General features: G+C 44.7%; 1 protein-coding gene across 2 annotated transcripts in view; it reads left to right on the top strand.

The window, feature by feature from the left end:
- The window catches only part of LOC307241638 (poly(rC)-binding protein 4-like), a 31911-nt gene that overhangs the window by 7679 nt on the left and 2774 nt on the right, over window positions 1-21458 (top strand). Inside the window, exons 2-13 of one of the 2 annotated variants that reach the window (XM_080015824.1) lie at window positions 4352-4442; window positions 6417-6565; window positions 6691-6714; window positions 7670-7702; window positions 8865-8981; window positions 12328-12459; window positions 13170-13298; window positions 15848-15922; window positions 16833-16904; window positions 18786-18827; window positions 18906-18981; window positions 19463-19512. In XM_080015824.1, coding sequence (XP_079871950.1) covers window positions 6458-6565; window positions 6691-6714; window positions 7670-7702; window positions 8865-8981; window positions 12328-12459; window positions 13170-13298; window positions 15848-15922; window positions 16833-16904; window positions 18786-18827; window positions 18906-18981; window positions 19463-19512 — 858 coding nt within the window. In that variant the 5' untranslated portion in view covers window positions 4352-4442; window positions 6417-6457. The remainder of the gene's footprint in view (window positions 1-4351; window positions 4443-6416; window positions 6566-6690; window positions 6715-7669; window positions 7703-8864; window positions 8982-12327; window positions 12460-13169; window positions 13299-15847; window positions 15923-16832; window positions 16905-18785; window positions 18828-18905; window positions 18982-19462; window positions 19513-21458) is intronic. The other variant, XM_080015823.1, reaches the window with a different exon arrangement.

The following is a 21458-nucleotide window of genomic DNA, read 5'->3' as shown; positions in this document are numbered from 1 at the left end:
TGTATCGTGTACATATGCCAATAAAGTTAAACTAAACCAGGAGGTCATTTTAAGGATGAAATCTTTCTAATCTAAGGGGATGGCACATCAATGACAAAATAATAAAAACCATAGCATGTTAAACCAGACACAGCACACAAACAATAATCCGGTCAATGAAAAATTGCAATTGTACTCCTCACTAACACAGTCTTCCATTGAGAAAAGATTATTATATGACAAGAATGAGATTGGGCTTTTGTGGTGATTATTTGTGTAATTACCCCCTAACCCTGACAGTGTGTAACAATAAGAATGAGGCCGTTCTTCCACTTTCATTTGAGCAAAATACTCAGACAAACGCCTCAGAATTCTGCAGACAACGCTCACTAAAGTATGAAAGAGTGCTTCTAAGGTGTGTGTGTGTGTGTGTGTGTGTGTGTGTGTACTGTATATACAGTACTGTGTACGCTTCTCTAGCGCTTTCCCCAAAGACATCATTAGATTTTGGGATAGATGAGTGGCAGCATGAAAACTCTGAATGCGTCTACCCCTGTTTGTTGAGGAGGAACTGACAGGATGCTCTGCTTTCCACTCTCAGAGTTAAAGTTAAACACCCTTTCCTCTGGAGGGCGGAAGGGGGGGGGCGGGGGGGTAACTTCAGCCGAAATGTATGTGTGGTGTGTGTAAACCCTCAGTTGTCGTGGATATGTCACGCCAGCGCTCCATCACCGGGGAGGAGGGGGTGAGGGGGGGTTTTCCATCTGTGAGGATGGCGCTCTCATTGTGTCATCCCGTGCGTCGGAATATGTCGGGAGCTTTATTCTGCTCCGGGCTGAGAACGTGGCGGAGATCAAAGCCTCCCTTCCCATCTTGTGTATCGGAGAGTGTGTGTGTGTGTGTGTGTGTGTGTGTGTGTGTGTGTGTGTGTGTGTGTGTGTGTGTGTGTCCGTGTCCGTGTCTGTGTCTGTCCAAGAGGTCTCTCTCTCACCCGTTGCACCCCCCCCCCGGGAGTCGCGCGTGTCCACACATTGACACCCCCCCCCCCACGTCTCCGTATGTGTTGGGCCGGGGGGGGACACCCTATCCTCCTTCCCCCTGGTGGTGTGTTTATGGAGCGGACACTCAACACCGCCGGACCCCTGTATGTACTGTATGCAAAGGGAAGCCTGCCCCCCTCCCCGGCACCACCGTGGGGGCGGGGGGGGCATGTCCTCATTCCTAACCCCCCCCCCCCCCCCCCCCCCCCAAAACTAAACCCAGCCCTGCGATGCACGGTCGCTCTGGAGACATTGTTGTCCGGGGGAACAGGTGTCCTGCAGACGAGCCGGGTGTCGCAACAGGCTCTATCACCCTCGCTGCGGGTCGGACCCTTCGGGAAGGTGTTGGGGAGAGGGGAAAGGGAGAACGACGGCTGCTCCGGCGCTTGTCGAGGGCGGGACGCGCTCGCCCCTTCTTTGATGTGCGAGCCGCGAAAAGCCGGAGACGACGTGTCCCATCCCTCGTCGTCCTCAACTCCCGACTTTTCATTTTGAGGTTGGAAGAGTCTGGAGGAGCTGATTTTATCTGGTTTTGTAGTTGATGACCGAGTATTTTCAATATGTCTGCTTCGATAGATAGATAGATAGATAGACAGCCCGACAGACAGACAAACAGACACAGACAGACAGACAGACAGACAGACAGACACAGACAGACACAGACAGATAGATAGATAGATAGATAGATAGATAGATAGATAGATAGATAGATAGATAGATAGATAGATAGATAGATAGATAGATAGATAGACAGCCCGACAGACAGACAGACAGACAGATAGATCGACAGACAGACAGACAGACAGAGAGACACAGACAGATACATAGATAGATAGATAGATACATAGATAGATAGATAGATAGATAGATAGATAGATAGATAGACAGATAGATAGATAGATAGATAGATAGATAGATAGATAGACAGATAGATAGATAGATAGATAGATAGACAGACAGCCCGACAGACAGACAGACAGACAGATAGATCGACAGACAGACAGATAGATCGACAGACAGACAGACAGACAGACAGACAGACAGACAGACAGACAGACAGACAGACAGATAGATAGATAAATAGACAGACAGACAGACAGACAGACAGACAGACAGACAGACAGACAGACAGACAGACAGACAGACAGACAGACAGACAGACAGACAGATAGATAGATACTTTTTTGTTCCTTGGAGGGAAATTGTGGTGTTACAAAAAATAGAACATTGGGCAATGAACCTAAAAATAAACCATAAACCTCCGTATCAACAATTCCAAGAGGTGTAAAAGCGGTAAAAATAGTGCATGAATGAATTTTTATATATATATATATATTGTGAATATTGAATAATACCTCTGGTATATATATGTATTGTGAATATTAAATAATACCTCTGGTTCTGACACGCAGGGTTTAGTCGTGCAGAGCAGAAATGAAAGCCGAGGTGACGTGGGCGGGGGGGGGGGGGGGGGGGGGGGGGCGGCGGCGGAACAGGGTCATGGATCTGCTGATTTCCTCTGCTCAGAATGTGCCCGGGCCCCGGCCTGGCACCGTGGCCCTCTACCGCGCTAATTCCCCTGTTCGGCGTTAGTTCTAATATAGAACAGAGGGGTCTCTGTTCCCGCTGGAACGTCGCTGCTTGGGATTCTGAGAATGAGGAGTTCAGAGACGCGCCGCCCTCTCGCAGTCAAAGAGCGCACGCCTTGTTATCGGAGCATAATGATGCCTTCAAGCTCCAACCATTAACTCCAAATGCAGTAAAGCGCCGACGGTGGAGCCCTGCCCTTCGGGGGCCTGCATAATGATGTTCACCCACGGCTTCGGCAAATGGCCTCCGCCAGCGCACACGTGTCCCGGATTAATCGATCGCGCTTCAGATCCGTGAGCACGGCCTTTCCTCACGTCTATAAACGACGACAAGGAACGTGCCATTCTTGTTTATTTCCATTATTGCCATTGTTTCTCACTCATCGAAACGGTATGGAGATGACTTTTAAATCACGATCCATCGGGGATGGCAGTTTGAGGTCATTTCACAACTCAAACACTCCAAAATAATTTTTTGAATGCTGCTTGGTTAATCTAACAGGAGTTATATTTAATATAATTCGTTTTAATTTATTTTTGGAAATCAAACCTAAGGAGGCGCTGTGCACTCGCACATGCTTTTTGAGTCATAATATCAACGTTTCTTTTCAAATATGATCAAATCGGCGTTACCAGATAGTGCGGCTCGGCGGCACCTTCTTGTTGAAATCAGCGCAGGGAGTGCAGGGAGGATGCTGACAAAGATAAGATGAGATAAAGATACTTTATTAATCCCCAAAGGGAAATTCCAGATAAGTACTTTTAGTAGCAAAAATATAAAAGAATAGAAGGGAAAATAAGGAAGGGTTGTCCGACTCCCACCCACCATCCTGCAGCAACTGGGCGGGGACTGTGAAGCCACACCCATTTTCGGAATGGAGCCATGCCCAGTAAAATGGCACACACTCAAAACTGTGCAGTGGGTGGAGAGAGGCTCAAACCGGTGGGGTGAAATGCTCTTTCAATAAAGTCAGTAGGTGTGATGCAACACATCTGTCAGGCACTGACATAAGGTTCCAGGGAATATAATTACTTAGTTTGTGAGACACATTGTGCATTTTTTATTATTATTATTATTATTTGTTTATTTATTTATTTTTAAAGACTTTTTTTTTTTTCTTTTGGCCATTTTTCACACTTTATTCGATAGTGACAGTACGGGGAGAAGGGGAAGGCAGGGGACAGAGAGAGGGGATGACATGCAGCAAAGGGCCCCTTGCCAGAATCTAACCCATTATTTCAAAACTATTTATAACCAACAGAGATTATTGTTATTGTTCGAATACCCCCGTCCACAATTCAACTATATTGTTCAATATTTGAATATTATTTGACTTTATTCTCTTATGGTTGTTTTCAATAGTTATGTTTTGGGGTTTTTTTTGTTTTGATTTGTTTGGGAAACGTATTTTTTTTTATTACATTTTCATAGACACTGAGCAAGAAATCGGACAAAAACTGACGATCAAAGCCAACAAAAACAATGAAACACACAACAAGGAAGACGTTGACTTTATCAGCATGTGGCAGGAGATAGATTGCTTATCTCTAGATACATTCACATCCCCATATACTTTATTATACTTTATATATAAATATATACTTGTATATATTTATCCATATTTACACTTATACATGTGTAGAATACAGATATTGATAAACATGTACACTTACATACACATGATTCAGAATTTGGTTTTCAATATTTAAATCACCAGATGGTTTCCGTCCCTGTGACTCCAGATCAGAGCTGCAGTTTGATGCCACTGCTCTGCTTTCGAGCACGTTTTGAGTGGTCACAGAGGTGAAACCAGACGCAGCACAGCTAGTCAAGGTGTGTGTGTGTGTGTGTGTGTGTGTGTGTGTGCGTGTGTGTGTGTGTGTGCGTGTGTGTGTGTGTGTGTGTGCGTGCTTGCGTGCGTGCGTGCATGTGTGTGTGTGTGCGCTGAGTATTAAGAAGCCCTGTACAGCCAGGAAGCGCTCTAGCCACGCCTGAGAAATAACACCTCATCTAAAATAAGCGGCTCATTGATTAAACATGATCTACTCACATCGCACACCCAATCTGCCGCTGAATCAAACACGAGACTCGGAAAAAGATCATACGCTAACGCCTCGTGTGGCGTTAGACCAATGTCAACATGAGCTTTACCGAATGGAAAGGCCGGAAGAAAAAGAGTAAAATAAATATGTAGAAGTGTTTGGTGATGATCATATAATTGGCATTTATGGATGTACTTCATTCCTGGATATATGTCCTTGCAGCTATAATAAAACATTTATGTTTAATATTATTATTGAAAAATATCGACGGGATTGCGTCGCTTTTTTATCGCACCTTCCATTTTGTCTTTACAGAAAATAATTGCCACGTAAAAAAACCCATTTTGAGTTCAGGGCTTGATCTTAGATTGGAGGAAGAAGGTCAGAATTCTGAGTTGAATGACTTCAATTAGTTTTATTCTAAATGTATTCATAGAATTCTAACATTAAAATCAGGACTCCGACTTTAATGTGAATTCAAAGGCAAGAATTCCAAGAAAATCAATTTTCTCTATTAATCTCTGAACTCAAATAGTTTTGTTTTTTTCACATGGCAATTTTCCATATTCACAAGTGAAATATGAAACATATAGTGAAATATATATATATATATATTTCTTTAAATTCAGAGGTTAATCCCATGATTCTGACGGCATTCCAAGAATTATGAGATTCATCTCAGAACAAGACATTTCTTCAATAATATTCTTTCACCGGGCAATCATTTCTTTCACGTGGCCCTAATCACGTGGGGGGGGGGTCCATGGAGTTTCTCTGTCGGACAAACCATCGCTGTTTGACCTCGTTGTCTGTGCTACGCTGAGGTAATCTCACCAGGAATATCCCACCCAGATGCCAGATTAGAATCACGTAACTATAAAAAATAAAATGATCAAATATAACTGCTAATGAGATGTGTATTTTTATGAAAAAACTTTGAGACGAGACAATTTTAGTTCCTCTCCTCAGCCAGCATCTATATTTGTCACATCCTGTACTTCCCCCCCACCGTCCCTCTCGGGACCTGAAGGGAAACATAGAAACCTCGATCAACTAAACTAATTATACCCTGCGCTGAAGCGGTTCGCACCCCGGTGACTCACGCGATCATATGTGACAAGAACCTACACGCACGAGCCAGCGCTGTCGCTTCACAAGCTGCACGTCTCCTCTGTCCACTCGCTGCTTTGCAGTTTTGCCTTTTTTCATTTTCGCCTCCCAATTTACGGCGGCATAGATTGCCTTAGGCCCCTCGCAGGAAAGCTCCCAAGGGGTTAAAACTCAACAGGATCCGTTCTGCTTCCATTTGTGCATTTACATGTGGGCATTTACATTTAACTTTGTTTACAAGTTTAAAAACAGCCTTATATGTTGATTAAGTTGATTGATAGGCCTTCAATTTGACATTATTGACTAAAATTGTCATTCTTTCCCCAAAAGATTAACTTAAATATAGCCCTGTACCTGACCTATAGTGTCGCTGCACCTTGTTATGTGTTACATTATTTTTTATATGTTTTGATATATTTTATTTATGTTGTATTATTTTTTTTTAAGGTAAGGTTATATTTATATTTTTCTTAAATTATCTTCACCACCGATAATAAGACAATAATGGAGTTCATGCAAGATATAACAAGATAACTGTTAAGATAATTGTGTGTTGTGTTTTATCCCCATTTTTCAATGAAGCAATAGGAAAACAATGGATCATCCTGAACACGTAATCAACCTCATCGCTTGTTTTTTTTTTTGTCACCCGCAGGATTTGGGGACGGAAGCGTCTTGGTTTGATGAGCACTGTTCATGCGTCTCCCTGTGTTCCACTCCCACCAAGCCATGAACTGTGAGCAGGACTTTGGGGACGGGGGCTTGGGAGTGACGCTCACACTGCGACTGCTCATGCACGGAAAGGTAGTCGATTCCCATGTTTCGCCATGTTCGGAAAATACACCATGGTACAGTTGGGTGGTGTTAAACCTGCTTTAAACAGCGTGTTGCTTCCCTTGAAATAACCGTGGGTCTCCTTGCGTTTTTAGGAGGTGGGCAGCATCATAGGAAAGGTGAGAATTTTCCATTGTCATTTTGTACTGATGTACTGATGATTTATTTTATTTTTTAATTTTTTATAACAGATTTGAGTCATTATTTGCTCTACGGGCAGACTCTTATGATGATGAGTCACAGCAGTTCTTAAGATCTGAGGTCTGAAGTATCATACCGACTGAGCCTTTTGACAAAAATGCTTTTTTCTCTCCCTCCGTCTCCAACAAAACATAATTGCCTTAGATCAAGCCTCTTAAGACTCATCCCTCCACCCGATACCACGGCGGCATCTATCAAACGGAAACAGTGGTGCGCCGAGTGCACGGCTCCTGTTGAAATCCGGCTCTGAAGGAGTGTTACCGCTCGCCCCTCCTGAGCCACTTCCCCCAGTTCGCTCCACTAACATCCTGCTGGTGGAAGTGGAGGGGAATAATGGCCTGGAAAACAGACAAAAAAACATGCCGAAAAGGGAAATGCAGCATTGAAAACAACAATGCGTCGGTAAAGTTGAAACAGCTGAGAGACAACCGGAGGAAGTCGATTGGAAAGAAAAACGGAGAGAGAGGAACCTGCCATATTGGTTCCAACCCCTTTTTTCCACCGTCTTATCCGGCAGTTTATCTCATCACCTGTCACCTCTTTACCAGCACCGGATACCCCACGACCCCGAAATTAACGCTTCGGTCGGAATTCGGCGCCCCGAGAATTGACCGTAACCCTTCCTGCTGTGATGGGAGGAGGGAGCGTTTTAAAAACTCGCAGGGCGCGCGGTGCCGTCAAAGACGTCCGACAAAAACGGCGGCGAGGGCGCATCGCACCGGGGGGAAACATTTGAGACGTTACGCCGGCGCTTTTGAGATGTCCTCGCTTTTTTTGTAAATTGCAGAGCAAAGCAGAGCTCAGGGCTTTATAAAAGGCAGAATGAAGTTTCAATCCGTTTAAAAAAAAAAGTGTGTGTGCTTTCTCTTTCAGAAAGGGGAGACGGTGAAAAGAATACGAGAGGAGGTACGTGCTTTTGGTCTGTGATTTATGCAGATAGTTGCGCAAACTGGCGCATTTAATGGTTCGGAGAGATGGATTAATTCCAGCCGAGGGTTGTTATAAAATCGACAAACACGCCCCCACCCCCACCGAATGATGAGCGTCATACTTTGTTCCGTCTCTCCCGGCAGAAACACACGAGCCGGAGACTACTTTACATTCCTGATGATGTTTATCGTCTTTACTCGCGTAGTTACGGATGCAGTCGAGAAAATAAGAACGATATTTCAATATTAAAGAGTCCCCTACTTAAGCGATTTATTTAATCATATGATATCCAAGCAGAGCCCTGTTTCACTGTTTCTGAAATATATAAAAACATATCTCTTTCTCCACAACCGTCTATCCCCTCTCCCGCCTCCCCTCCCCCTGTCACGCCCGTCCCTCCTTCATGTGTTCATTAACACCTTTTCCTCTCTCCATTCATACCGCTATTCTCCCCCTTTTGTCAAATCTCAAGGCTTAAAATAACGACTCCCACATTGACATCAAACCTCTCCACTCCTACTGTGGGCGATAATGTTTCGGGGTTTTTTTGGGGCCTTTTTTTATGCCGCACTTCACAAGGTAAAATGATAAACAGCGGAAGGGTCACGGGACGATGCAGCCCTGAAGGAGCGCTGGATAAACCCCCCCGGTCCCCACTAGTCATCCAGCCGTTCATTGCACTGACCAATCCGCTCCAGCCTTTTTTTAGCCCCCCCGTTTACAAAAGCCTCGTCCTGGCTGTGCCCCGATCCCCATCCCCACACCCACCCCCCGCGGGCCTTATGGGAGCGTGACTCAGTGGCGCGACTGGAGAGAAACGCACCAGAGGTCAGAGCTCCGTCCCGGCTCCGCTCATATGACTCGACCTCGAGGGGCGGGGAGTCTGGGGAGAGAGCGGTACAAGGGCACGAGGCAGAGAGACAGGGAGACCCATTGTGCCGGGAACAACGTCCTGAGGTTACCGTTGCCTCGGAATACAAGACGTCCCCCCCCCCCCACCCCCCGGTTCTCGCATCCGCCATAACTGTCCCTAACGCTCAAACCTTCTCGCATGTTCGGTTGCTCGTCACAAAACGGATAATATCGGCCCTTAACTGATCCGAGCTCCCTCCTCCGTGCACCCTCTTTGTCCCCACAGAGCAGCGCGCGGGTCAACATTTCGGAGGGCTCCTGTCCGGAGAGGATCATCACCATCTCCGGCTCCACCGACAGCGTCTTCAGGGCGTTCACCATGATCGCGTACAAACTCGAGGAGGTGAACTAGGGGGGGCGGGGAAGAAAACACTCACTTGGAAAACTCCATTTAAAGTCATTGTTTTTTTCAAGCCGCCCAAGATATTTGCGATGAGGAGTGTGTCTTTTGCGGGTTGGGGTTGTCTCTGGGCGAGGCCAGGTTACGCCCTAGGAATAATTAAGGCTGTAAAAGAAAAAAGAAAAAGCCGTTTTGCCACGTCCTCATTAGATCCCATTTCCCGCATTCGTTGCTTTTGCCGGTGGCGCTTGCGCTCACCTGAAGTGACATTTAAATGCATTATGCTTCCCCGATGCGCTTAGATGTAAGAGGACACAGCAGAGGAAAGCTGACGGCGTCCAAATGTGAGGCGTTATTTGAGCTTTTGTGGGAGATATTGACGTTGGAAGAACAGCGCGGTGAATACATTCGCCGCGCTGTCCTCCTGAAGTACAGCCGACTGGCAAATTTAAATCGGACATTTGAAACGCTCCGTGGGCAGCATAGGGTTTGGAGATTGGACCACTTGAGAAGAACAGCGGGCGACATTATATTTACATGCCTATTAATTAAAGAGTTGAGTCTTAGAATATGTTCTACATTCCCCAATTAGCACGAGGCGAGCGGCCTCCCTCCTGGTGGTGATCGCCATGGAGCTCCTATCATCCCGGAGCTAATTATCGTGATTGACTTGACGCGATGGCCAGACTGATCAGGCGCCTGCCGCTCCGGTCTGCAGCCGTCGGTAAACACATGGCACCCGTGTTCATTAGAGGACCCGCGAGCTCGCCTCTCTCCACCTCCACCCCCTGAGCCGAAACTCTTTGAGTTGTCATGGCAACGTGCTGGTCGAGCCGACCGCGCGTGCCGCGAGAAGTGTGTGTGTGCCATGTTTAATTAACAAAAGAAAAATGAAACGGAGTTGTCTCCATTTCATTTTTATTTTTTACCATTGACCTTTCTTCTTCCACGTTATGTGTTACACACTCAGTGATCACTATGTCAGACGCACATTTATAATACCTGATAGAACCTTGTGTTGTGAGGCTCCTGTTTCCCTCATCCCAAAGATGCTCTATTGGGTTCAGAGAAGTAAACGTACGTCACTGCCGTGTTTGTGTGAGCAGCTTGAGATGACGTATCCAGAGGACAGGCCGCGTCCGGAAAGTGACGCACAGTGGTCAGCAGCGATGCTCAGGTGTGCAGCGGCATTCAAACGACGCGGAATGGGTTTTAACACGTCCACTGAAACACTAGCGCCGAGCCACAGGTGCTGGGTTCGACCCCGAGCGGGGCCTCCCTGTGTGCTCTACCCGTGGTTCCCTCCCGCCCTCAAGACACGCACGTCGGGTTGGGACACTCCTGCCCACGCCCGTGACCAAGGCATCGGCTCTGGAGCTGGAGTGGCTTTTGTGGATTCACGGTTCGGACGCCGCGTTCTGACCCCGCCATCCACAGCAGGTGAAGTCGTGGTTTGCCCAACCAGCCCAGCGTCTTCACCATCTTACTGTTTTGGGTTCACAGCAGTGGAAGCTAGTGTGGCCTTCTGCTGTGTAGTCCTTCAACTGTAGGGTTCTGCTTCCTGCTCACCCATGTAGTGAGTCAAGTGCTGTTATTTGTGCCTGTGAAGAAGCACCGCATCTGGCATCAACGTATCAGAGTTACTTGGATCAGACATCATTTGGAGTTCAGGGAGCCCAATATTGACATTAAGCAGCAGTTGTACCTAATGAAGTGGCCAACACATCACTTGGTTACTTTGTTACCACATGTTGAGCTGTAGGACCCACGGCCTCGCTGTACTCTGCGAGTATTGACCGGTTATTAAGCCTCTTTGTGTGACGGTGGCTGCCCCCATCGCACATAAAACCCCACCCCTCGGCTTTATTCCCCTTGATTCGCTCCGAGAGACTCCATTTTTGTGGATAGGGCACAGGGGAGGGGGGAACATTGGAACATTGACACTTATTTAGATATGGCGCATATTTTTAGATCAAATCTCGCCGGTGACGCCCGGAGCCTTGTGATCCCGCTGACGAGCTGCGTGCTCCTCATACAATGAGACCGCGGCGTGAGAGAGTCTGATCAGCCGCGCTAAATTTAGAAAGCCGGCGGAGCGACATCAGAGGCACATCAGAAATGCGGTTTATAAAATTAGTATAGGAGAGAAAGACACGTTATCCCCTCAGCCCTAGGTTGGATCCCCCGAGGGGTTGTGAATGAAAATAGATTCACGTCGACCTGTCTTACGTGTTTAATCTACATACACCGTTTAATCAACATACAGTAAACAAATTCACTAATTCATTGTTTTTTTATAAAAAACACCCTTATTATCGTTATTCCGTCTGTCACATGCTTGTATTCAGGCCATGTTGTTGCGTTCCCCCCCCCGGTGTGTAAAGAGACAGTGAAGCACATTTCCATTTCAAAGCCTCTGACGGACAGACGGCTCATTAATTAAGAGGTCGGACTCCACCCAGAGAGGATCAGGGGGAGGCTGCACCACCTGCACTGGAACAGGAAAATGTACACCACGAAAACTGTCGCCCGGTCAACACATTCACTGCTTTATTCGCGTCGAAAAGTCTTCAAAAGGCTTCGTCCTATGGAAGAAGTTGGAGTTTAACGACACTTATACAGACTTGGCCGCGGCAAAAATGCCGAAAGATTAATGTTGAGTTACTTGTCATAGACTGATACAAAGGCTGAAGGGAAAATAAATCAGTTTCGAACTCAACGCCCACTGTCGACCAAAAGTTAGTCGTTTTATAGGTGGTTTTTTTCCAGTTTTTATTGCAATGTGAAGTTTCTCAAAGCATTCATAACATGCAGATGATGCAAACAAATGCAGCTTATAAAAGATCAATCTCTTTACTATTTATAGTCACACTGGCACATTCAATCTACCGCACAGCGACACTCTGTTGGGAATATGAAAAGATATCCTTGTGTCTGACTAGATATTATTACTTGGCAAACTATCCAGTAAATCTAGATTGTTTTCATTAGTTTTCATTTCATAACTCTGGTCAAGGTAGATATCTAGAAATGAAAATAAACCCAGGATGTACAGTAAATGTGTGCTTTTTTTTATCTGAATAAAATTCTTAAATATGCTAAAATACATTTCTTGAAATTTCTTAAATGTCTTAAAATAATTTAAGAAAAATAATAACTTATTCCCATTTGAGAAAATCCAATATTTTATCTTCGGAATCACGGAGGCTATGCCCTAAATTTGTTTTTGCATTCTTCCCAACTGTCACCACTCCCTTTCCTCTAACGCCGTCATTTATCTACTTCCAATTCCATTGTTCTCCTTCTTTATTTATAACTTACCCCACCTACACCTCACTCTGACCCCCAGGATCTGAGCACTCTGGTGGCCAACGGCACCATCAGCTCCAAGCCGCCCGTCACGCTGCGGCTGGTGATCCCCGCCAGCCAGTGCGGCTCGCTCATCGGGAAAGGAGGAACCAAGATCAAGGAGATCAGAGAGGTGAGCCGCCCAAATATCCGTGTATTGCTCTCTGTTTTACACATAATAATATACGCTGCGTGCTCCTGTTTCTAGGAAAAGGGAGGAAGCGAAGCGACTTCGAATTTAAAGAGAGGCATTTAATTTTCCCCTCAGCTCCCGTAATGGTCTTATTGAGAATTTGTGCATTTTTCAGTCATTTAATATTAAAGTCAGATTGTAGTTGTCATGAAGTCCATTTGGGCAGAAATACATTCGTTTAAAGTAGAAAAAAATATGTGACAAAAAATTTATTTGTTGCTCAAGTATAGTGATCAATTTCAGAAAACAACGACGTGAAATGAAGTACCTGAACATACATTATGTAATTCCTTCAGCCATTTGACATTATAACATATTTGTCTTACTTGACATGAGTAGTTAATGATGTATATCATATACCTATTATTAGTTTTTTATACAGTATATATACTGTATATATATATAAATATACATATATATATATATAGTTATATATAGTAGTTATATATAGATAGTTTTAGTTATATATACAGTATATATATTAGCAACTTTTTTCTCACTGTCCCAGTTGCAGTAATGGTTGAAGCCATTCTATGGTTTGGCAGGATATCTATATTCAGTGCAATCATGGTCGGTGTTAGTCCCAGAATTGGACTAATCCTTTAAAACAAAAAACAAACAAAAGCAAAACAACAAGCTATCGTTTCCAGAGCACCGGAGCGCAGATACAGGTCGCGGGGGATTTGCTTCCAAACTCCACGGAGCGAGGGGTGACGATATCTGGGAGCCAGGACTCGGTAATCCAGTGTGTCAAACTCATCTGCGCAGTAATCCTGGAGGTAGGAGACGCTCCAACTCACACAGCCTCTCAGCCTGACATTTTACATAAAAAATAAAGATAAAAATAAAAAAAATTATATAAATCGTTGCCATACCATTTCCTAATTTAAAATTTCAATTTTACAGATTTGGATTAAGTGGGTTTTTTTTAAGGTTAGGTTGATTTATTTGTGTGTCGTGTTTTGTTGAAACAAGTGAAATATACTTTGTGTTGTGTTGATGTTCACTGAGGGTTTAATACGGGCCTCTCAGACTCAAAAGACCTGGGGGGCCGCTGGCCAGGTTGTGGGGGTTGCGTCAAACATCCAGGGAAAAAATAATAAATCGTAAAATAATTAACCTGTCCCATGTTTGTTTTTTGGACAAATAAGCAATCCAGTTGCTGAATATTCATTCATGTAAGACCTACGAGGCCTCATTTAAAAGTTTGTTCCGACTTTCCTTGCCGTGCTTCAAGCTTGTGGGGGACACCGTATTGGCACACCGCACGGTGCTTTTTTTGGTTCGCTCAATTAGTAAACGTCTGAAAATAAAATAAATAAATAAATACATCTTCAATAAATACACACGTTTTTTATTGGGTTGTTTTTGGAGAAACGCACAGTGGATCGCACGCCACAGCCTAAAATCTATGAACTGCATACCTAACCCTAACACACAGTGCAATTTGTTTTTAAATACTGACATTTCACTCATCTGCAGTTTTGTCACAGACAGTTGGTATTAATCCTCTTTCTTTTAAAAGATTTGTGCTGGTCTCTGAAGCCAACAGAGCAGTTCCTGGCGGTGCTTGGTAGTTCTCAAGCCGTGGTCGGAGTTACTCAGATGGGGGTGGGGTTCTAATTCTACCGAGGCCCCATGTGATGTAGGAAGGGATCGCAAATTTGAACGGCTTGTTGAATCATGTTTTATTAAATAAGCAGCTCACAAAAAATGGGTTGTCGTATTTCACAGTTTGTGTGTTAGTAGGCCCATCAGAGACCCATATGTATGTGCACCAGCACTGAAAAAGTGAGTTTTTCATAATATGTCCCCTTTAAAATAAATTAAAACGAAAATAATATTCCAAAATATATGTAAAAATATTAAAAATAGATACAATAATATCTCTTAATAATTAAAAATACACATGTAATCATAAGAAAATCTGTTACTCTGTACTGTATATACGTATATTCTGTTTTATTGTGCTTTATATTCTGAAAACATAACTAAAATTGCTTGCATTAATTAACCATTCTGATTATAAAATGAAAGCACAATTTGATAAAAACAAAGAATGCTCCATCAGTATAAACCTTAAACCATCATACTTGTGTCCGTACTTTCACACCCATCTGCTCTGAATCAGTGGCCAGAGGGATGGGTCTGCAGGTCCGGTGGCCAGGTTTATGTTTTCATTGTTATGAAACAGCAACGACATTGAGCTCCCGATAGAAAATAAACCGTCCCGCGGCTCAGCGTGTCCGCCTCCAGACAACTGCTCGCTTGACAAAATTGAGGCGAGGAGGAAAAGAAGGACCCCGAAGCGTCGCTCCTCCCCGTGCGTTCGCAGCAGCACACACATCCTTTTTGTTTTTGCGCTGCAGCTGGACCTGACTGACTAATTGCCAGTTTGATCCAGTTTCCCAGGGCTTTCTTCAAAGGCTCAGTTTCCATTGGAATTCTCCAGCAGCGGGTCCTTGCTTTTAGTTCCAGGATGTAAATTATGCAAAGTTATACAAAAAAAATATAATAAAAAATGGTGCTGTGGGTAGCACTCTCATGGAGAGGATGCTCCACATTCTGAGAACAGAAAAAGAGGAAAAACCCGGACGGGTATACACGACGGATTTTGCACCGTTTTACTTTGTGTGGCTGTGTGACATTTCTGTCCCATAGAAATTCTACTGAATGGAGGTGAATTTCAATGGGCGTATGATTTTGGATTTTGGATCGGTGCAGAGGCCGAAACTGAACTGAGGGAGATCCGTGAGGAGCTTGGGCTGCCGAACTTCGATTATTCAGCAACCGCGGAAGGGAACGGAAGGAAGAATGGGGGAGAGGGAAATATAAGTTGACTTTACCTTTCTACTGCTGTTTCCTATTTTACAATTAATTTTAAGATAGCCAGGACAGTTCACATTCGCAGTCTCTACCTTTGACTCAATTACCAACATATATTATGCACAATACTTCCCTATTCCAGGCAGGTCCTTAAAAAGTATTGAAACGCCTTCAATTCAGATTCACAATAATGACATCTTTAAACTCATTGAATGGTCTTAAATTGGAATGTATGTGATCGTAATGTCAACATAAAGGTCTGTTATTTTTGTCAAAAGTTCCTCTGCCTCAGAGGGCAACATTTCTGATGTTATACGTAAAACCCCTACGCCTCCCACTGAACTTGAATGCTTAAGACCTGAGACAATCTGTCGAAATATTGGGTTTTTGTTCAAATTGGTCTTAAAAGGTATTCAATTGAGCTCTTTCACACGCATGCTGCTTGCATGTTGTCTTTGGTAAGATGTGTCTCACGACCCTTGTCCTATTTTTGACTCCCCAGTCTCCCCCAAAAGGCGCCACTATACCCTACCGACCTGGTCCCTCCCCCGCTGCGCTGCTGATTTCGGGGAATCAGGTGAGAGCATGTTGTGGATTAAAAGCCAGGGGCCAGAAAAAAAACAAAGTTTAAAACGATTATTGGCGGGGATTTGTTTTTCTGTTTTCTCCGTCAAAATCCTCATCGAACGTAGCCGATGGAGCTAAGATTAGATAAGAGGGCCGGCCCCTTGGAGGGGAGAGGAGGTGCTCATTTAGGATGGATGGAGCTGTTTTGGGGAAGGAACAGATATTTACCTCATGTGGGTCTTTCAGATTAGCGGTCGAGCACAGAGACCCCTCGTCTCCCCCGGCTCTGGCGGGGGCCAAATATTGCGCTCGGCTGTCGGCTCTTCTGACGCCGTTTGTGCCGTCTCTGACTCTCGGATATATTTATTATAAACCGCTGGGGGTTTTTTTCGGGTTTTTTTTTCATATTGCTCAATAATAAGCCAGCAAATCAAACTCTGGTCACAGCGAGATGGAAGTGTGTTTGTATAAGGTCGCATTGGTGATAGGCTCGGCTGACTCACAGCTTAATCCTGTTAAGTGTGCGCTCATAGGCAGACATGCTGCTTCAAGGACCGCTCTCAGACCACATTTGATCTTGTCAAAGCCCCCCGAAAAGGAAACGGAGCTGTTATTTCAGCATATGGCCAATTTCGGCATCAAACGTCTAGCCGGGGATACGTTCATGAAGTCACTATAGTTCCATCTCCCAATGCAAACAGAAAAAAATACATGTCTAATGCTTGCATGCATGTCTAAATTATGGATTCAAAAGATGTACTGCAGTAGGAATAACACTCTACCCTGATCTCACTGTGTGTGTGTGTGTGTGTGTGTGTGTGTGTGTGTGTGTGTGTGTGTGTGTGTGTGTGTGTGTGTGTGTGTGTGTGTGTGTGTGTGTGTGTTTGTGTGCGTGTGTGTGCGTGTGCGTGTGTGTGTAGATGTTTGACGCAGCAGAGTTCGCACCGCACCCGCTCTACTCCGTCACCCAGGGGGGGCTCGACCTCCAGCAGGTGAGAAGCACTGACTTCAAATAACAGTTCGGTCAGAAAGTTGAAAATATGTTGTAAATTATTCCTTATAAATAATAAGCTATACGATGCATAGAGGAAATAGAGGCACATAGGTGCGTATTATTGGGGATTAGGGCTGTAGAGTAGAGTAAGGAGGGCTGCATGCTGGTAAGTGGGGGGCGGCTGTGGTCGCGGTATGTCCGAAATGACGCATCCTTCATCTGGTCTGATGCATTAAAAACACAACAGCTGAGCGTAAGCCGCAGCCATTGTTCTGACTGAAACCTGACGCCACAGTGCACCACCACCGCTCAACTGTCTTAATTCGTAGTCCTTCGGAGCCGCTGGTGCAATCCACGCAATGTGTCGGGAAACATCCGACTCGTGAACGAGAAATAGTTACTGAAATGCCAGTCACAGAGGTAGTTTAATATAATACTTCTGTCATCCGATTTTAAGTGATTTAGTGCTTCCACGGAGGAAAGTTCCTTTGCGTTTGGTGCGGTTTATGGGCGCACGGTGTGGCCTGGAGACATGAGTCAGACTCCTGGCGTCAGGAAGAATTGAGTTTCGCTGAAGCACTGTCTGCTCTGCGTGAGAGGGATCAGCCTCCTAATGACAGGAAGGAGGGCTCTGAAAAACAATGGACGGGTGGATAGATGGATAGATAGATCGATAGCACATAGTAATAATTTATATTTATAATTTATATCCTATAACAATAATTTATCCTGTGCATAGTATTGCATTTTGTATATTTGTGTTTATCTTTATATATCTGACTATTACGGTTTTGTATTTTTTTGGCTATTTGTATATATTTCACAATATGATTTTAATTTAAAACATTTTATTTCTATTTTATTTTATTGTTATTTTTGTTCTCAGTTTTTTTTGGACTGTTAAGCGTTATAATGGTCTAATGGTCTGCAGCGGAATAAACTGCTATAGATAGATAGATTGATTGATTGATAGATAGATAGATAGATAGATAGATAGATAGATAGATAGATAGATAGATAGATAGATAGAAAGATAGATAGATAGATAGATAGATAGATAGATAGATAGATAGATAGATAGATAGATAGATAGATAGATAGATAGATAGAAAGATAGATAGATAGATAGATAGATAGATAGATAGATAGATAGATAGATAGATAGATAGATAGATGAATATAAGATACAAGGTTTAGTTATACAATATATTGTAATGACACTGGAATAACATTGTATCCATTGTAATCCATGGCCTTATTTAACTATTTTTGTAATTTTGGCTTTTTATTTTATTTGATAATTTTTTATTTTTTAGACTTTCACTTTTTTATGGTTGGTTGAATGGTTTGGACACATGTGAAGGGGAGATGAGAGTTACATTGGGAGAAGGATGCTGAGGATGGAGCTGCCAGGCAAGATGAAAAGAGGGAGGCCAAAGAGAAGGTTTATGGATGTGGTGAGGGAGGACATGCAGGCGGTTGGTGTAAGGGAGGAGGATGCGCACAACAGAAGATTGGAGGCAGATGATCCGCTGTGGAGAAGAAGAACAAGAAGACTGTTTTGCTTTTTGATGGCAATTTCAACGACAAGTTCCTCGTATATAAACGAGTATTTGGCCGAATAAACAGATTCTGATGCTGATTCCGGTTCTAAGATCGATAGCCATTCGTGGAATTGTGGACATTGTGAAAGACAAAAAGGGATGGCATGGGAGAGAAGAGAGCATTGAATAAGCCCTGAGCTGCCGTTCCAACATCACTTATGGTCCATAAAATAAATAAAAATAAAAACACCCCAATGTGGTTTATGAGCAATACATAATTTCAGTTAACAAAGGATGTAGAGATGACGGATTTATGCCTTCTCGCCCTCCTCCAGGCCTACACTGTGCAGAACCAATACGGCATTCCACACTCAGAGGTATGTGCAAAGCATCCACGGCAGTTGTCGTTACTCTTTGTGCAGTCGTGTGAGGGCTTGTGGTTCTCTCCTCCGCAGTTGGCGAAGCTGCATCAGCTGTCGATGCAGCAGAGCCTCAGCCCCATCGGCCAGCCCGCCTCGTCCGTCATACCTGGTATGTGGAGGAGTCTGAACAGCAGACACAACATTAGACCAGAACGCGTGCACATGGGCTCGCCAGTGGGTGATACAAACACCCCAATGGCCAAATACAACATATAATGCAGTGGACTGTAGCTAAGAGTCGACAGTGTGTCCTGCAGAGCGCTGTGTTTTCAATCACATCTGTAGTTAAACTCTTACCGTCAAGTTTATAAAGTGAGCGCTTGAGGTGCACCAGCTTTTGTGAAACGAAGACTTTTCACGGAGTCGGAGACCTGCAAGAGAGATGGGCTCACGGGGCGTGTTTGCCATGTTCAAGTACAGTTGGAAAAAAAAAAACAAAAAAAAAAAAACATTGGAAATCTACTTTGAGAATCCAGTGTGTTATTGGTTCGTCCCTGCTCGACATCTCTAATAAAGGAGTAATAACTGAATCTGTGATACTGTATGTTCTGTGTATTTCTCTGTTTTTTTTTTCTTTTTTGTTTTTTTAGGAATGGATTCTAACGCCCAGGCATCTCAGGAGCTGCTCATCTCAAACGATGTAAGCACAACCATTTCACATTTCTCTCTCGCATTTTAATTATTATTATATATATATATTTCTTTTTTTATTTGAACTCAATGACAGAAAACAACACGCCGGCACTGGTGTCACATGCTGAAATATTTCAGATGCCCGTGACTTTTTGCGACACTCTGGGCTCAACACTCGCCATCAAGCGAGAGAGGCGAGAGACACGTTGGCTAATTATCTCCATTATTCCCACCTCAGCCCAGCCCAAGGTTAAGGAGTTGTTGGGTTTTTTTTGTCTTGTTTCGTTTTCAACCGATACGGATCCCTTTGCATCATTGTCTCTGCTGCAGTTGCAGAGTCTCGGCGTCGCTCCCATGAGTCCCCTGTAAATCCTCTCATGTTCCCTGACCTACTTAGAAGCTCTGTGCTGTCATAACAGCCCTTACCAAAAAAAAATGAAAAAGATCCTCCATTTCTTCCCCCCTCCCCGAAAAGACACATCTCGCCAATCTGACTGCAGAAGTAATTCTTCAATCGACCAAAAAACAAATCTTGCTTTGCGATGGTCGGTGACCAGATAAAGTTGGGAACGGGACATGGCTTTGAAACATAACCCGAGGAAGGTGGGGGGAAAAAAAGCAGAAAACGGGAGCTCGTCTGCTGGCTGTGTTGTCGCCGGCGGTGGTGATGTTGAATTTATTTTTCCAGCATAACATCAGAAAGCCCCCACGCCCCACCCCAAAGCTCCTATCTCAAGTAAACTTCTCCACGCTGAGCTATACAATGCATCAGAGGAATTACAGTGTTGGGGCGCTATATCTGACAGCGACAGCTGCGAGCGCCAGTCATTGTTCCAGAAATGACTTGACTAACCGTGACCGAGTCTTGGTCAAACAACACGAGCCCCCCACTGCGGAGCTGGAACACCCATGCCGCGCGGTCCCACTTTGCCCCGCGCGCGGACTCGTAGAGGCACAGGGTAGGCATTCAGCGGCGGCTTTTTCCCCCCAGTCAGCATTACACTGCACCGTCCTTCCAGCAAAGACTTTAGTGGGAAGAAAAATGGTGACATTCCCACCACGCTATCCCTCTCCCCGTGTCCTTTGGAACGACCGCCTCAGCAGGAACTGAGACCGAATGTGGGCCACGCCGAACACAACGTTTCAGTCTAACGCGAAGGGCATATCGTTTATTGGGGGTTTTTTTTGGGGTGGGGGGGCATTTATTCGCCTCTGGAGAAATGTGCGTGTGGGTCTGCGTGTCTTTTTTAGGTGAGAGACAAGATTTATACGGAGATGTTTGTGCCATGACGCCGGACACGCGTCACGGCACAGAGGAATGCGCCGTTGACAGCTGGTATCTATTGACAGCTGGTCTAAAAGGCCAGGGTCCAGCGGAGATTTGTGGACCCTGTTGGGGGGGGGGGGCACTATCTCTGATCTGAGGTCTGCGGAGCCCATTGTCTCCAAAGTTGCTCTTTGGGTCGGCCGTGGTGTCTACGCCGACCCCCCGAATAATCTGCTGCGCCAATAATAGCCGGGCAGACCCACCAGGTCCTTGTGTGACAAATCAGACATTGTGGAACAGATTGCTTACTTGTCAGGAATGGAATGTGCAATGCAGGGAGAAGGACAGGATCACAAACACTGTGTGTGTGTGTGTGTGTGTGTGTGTGTGTGTGTGTGTGTGTGTGTGTGTGTGTGTGTGTGTGTGTGTGTGTGTGTGTGTGTGTGTGTGTGTGTGTTTGCACCTACAGTATACCACAGCCGTTGTTAAGCTGCGGTATTCTGTAGGTGCAAACACACACACACAAACAGACACACACACATACACACACACACACACATATACACACACACACACATACACACACACACACACACACACACACACACACACACACACACACACACACACACACACACACACACACACACACACACACTGGTAGTACTTCATCATTGCCTCGCCCA

The sequence above is a fragment of the Zeus faber genome, assembly GCF_960531495.2.
Source record: "Zeus faber genome assembly, chromosome: 15".
In the NCBI taxonomy this organism is placed as follows: Eukaryota; Metazoa; Chordata; class Actinopteri; order Zeiformes; family Zeidae; genus Zeus; species Zeus faber.
The sequence above is the reverse complement of the archived record's forward strand: the minus strand, read 5'-3'. Positions and strand labels throughout refer to the sequence as shown.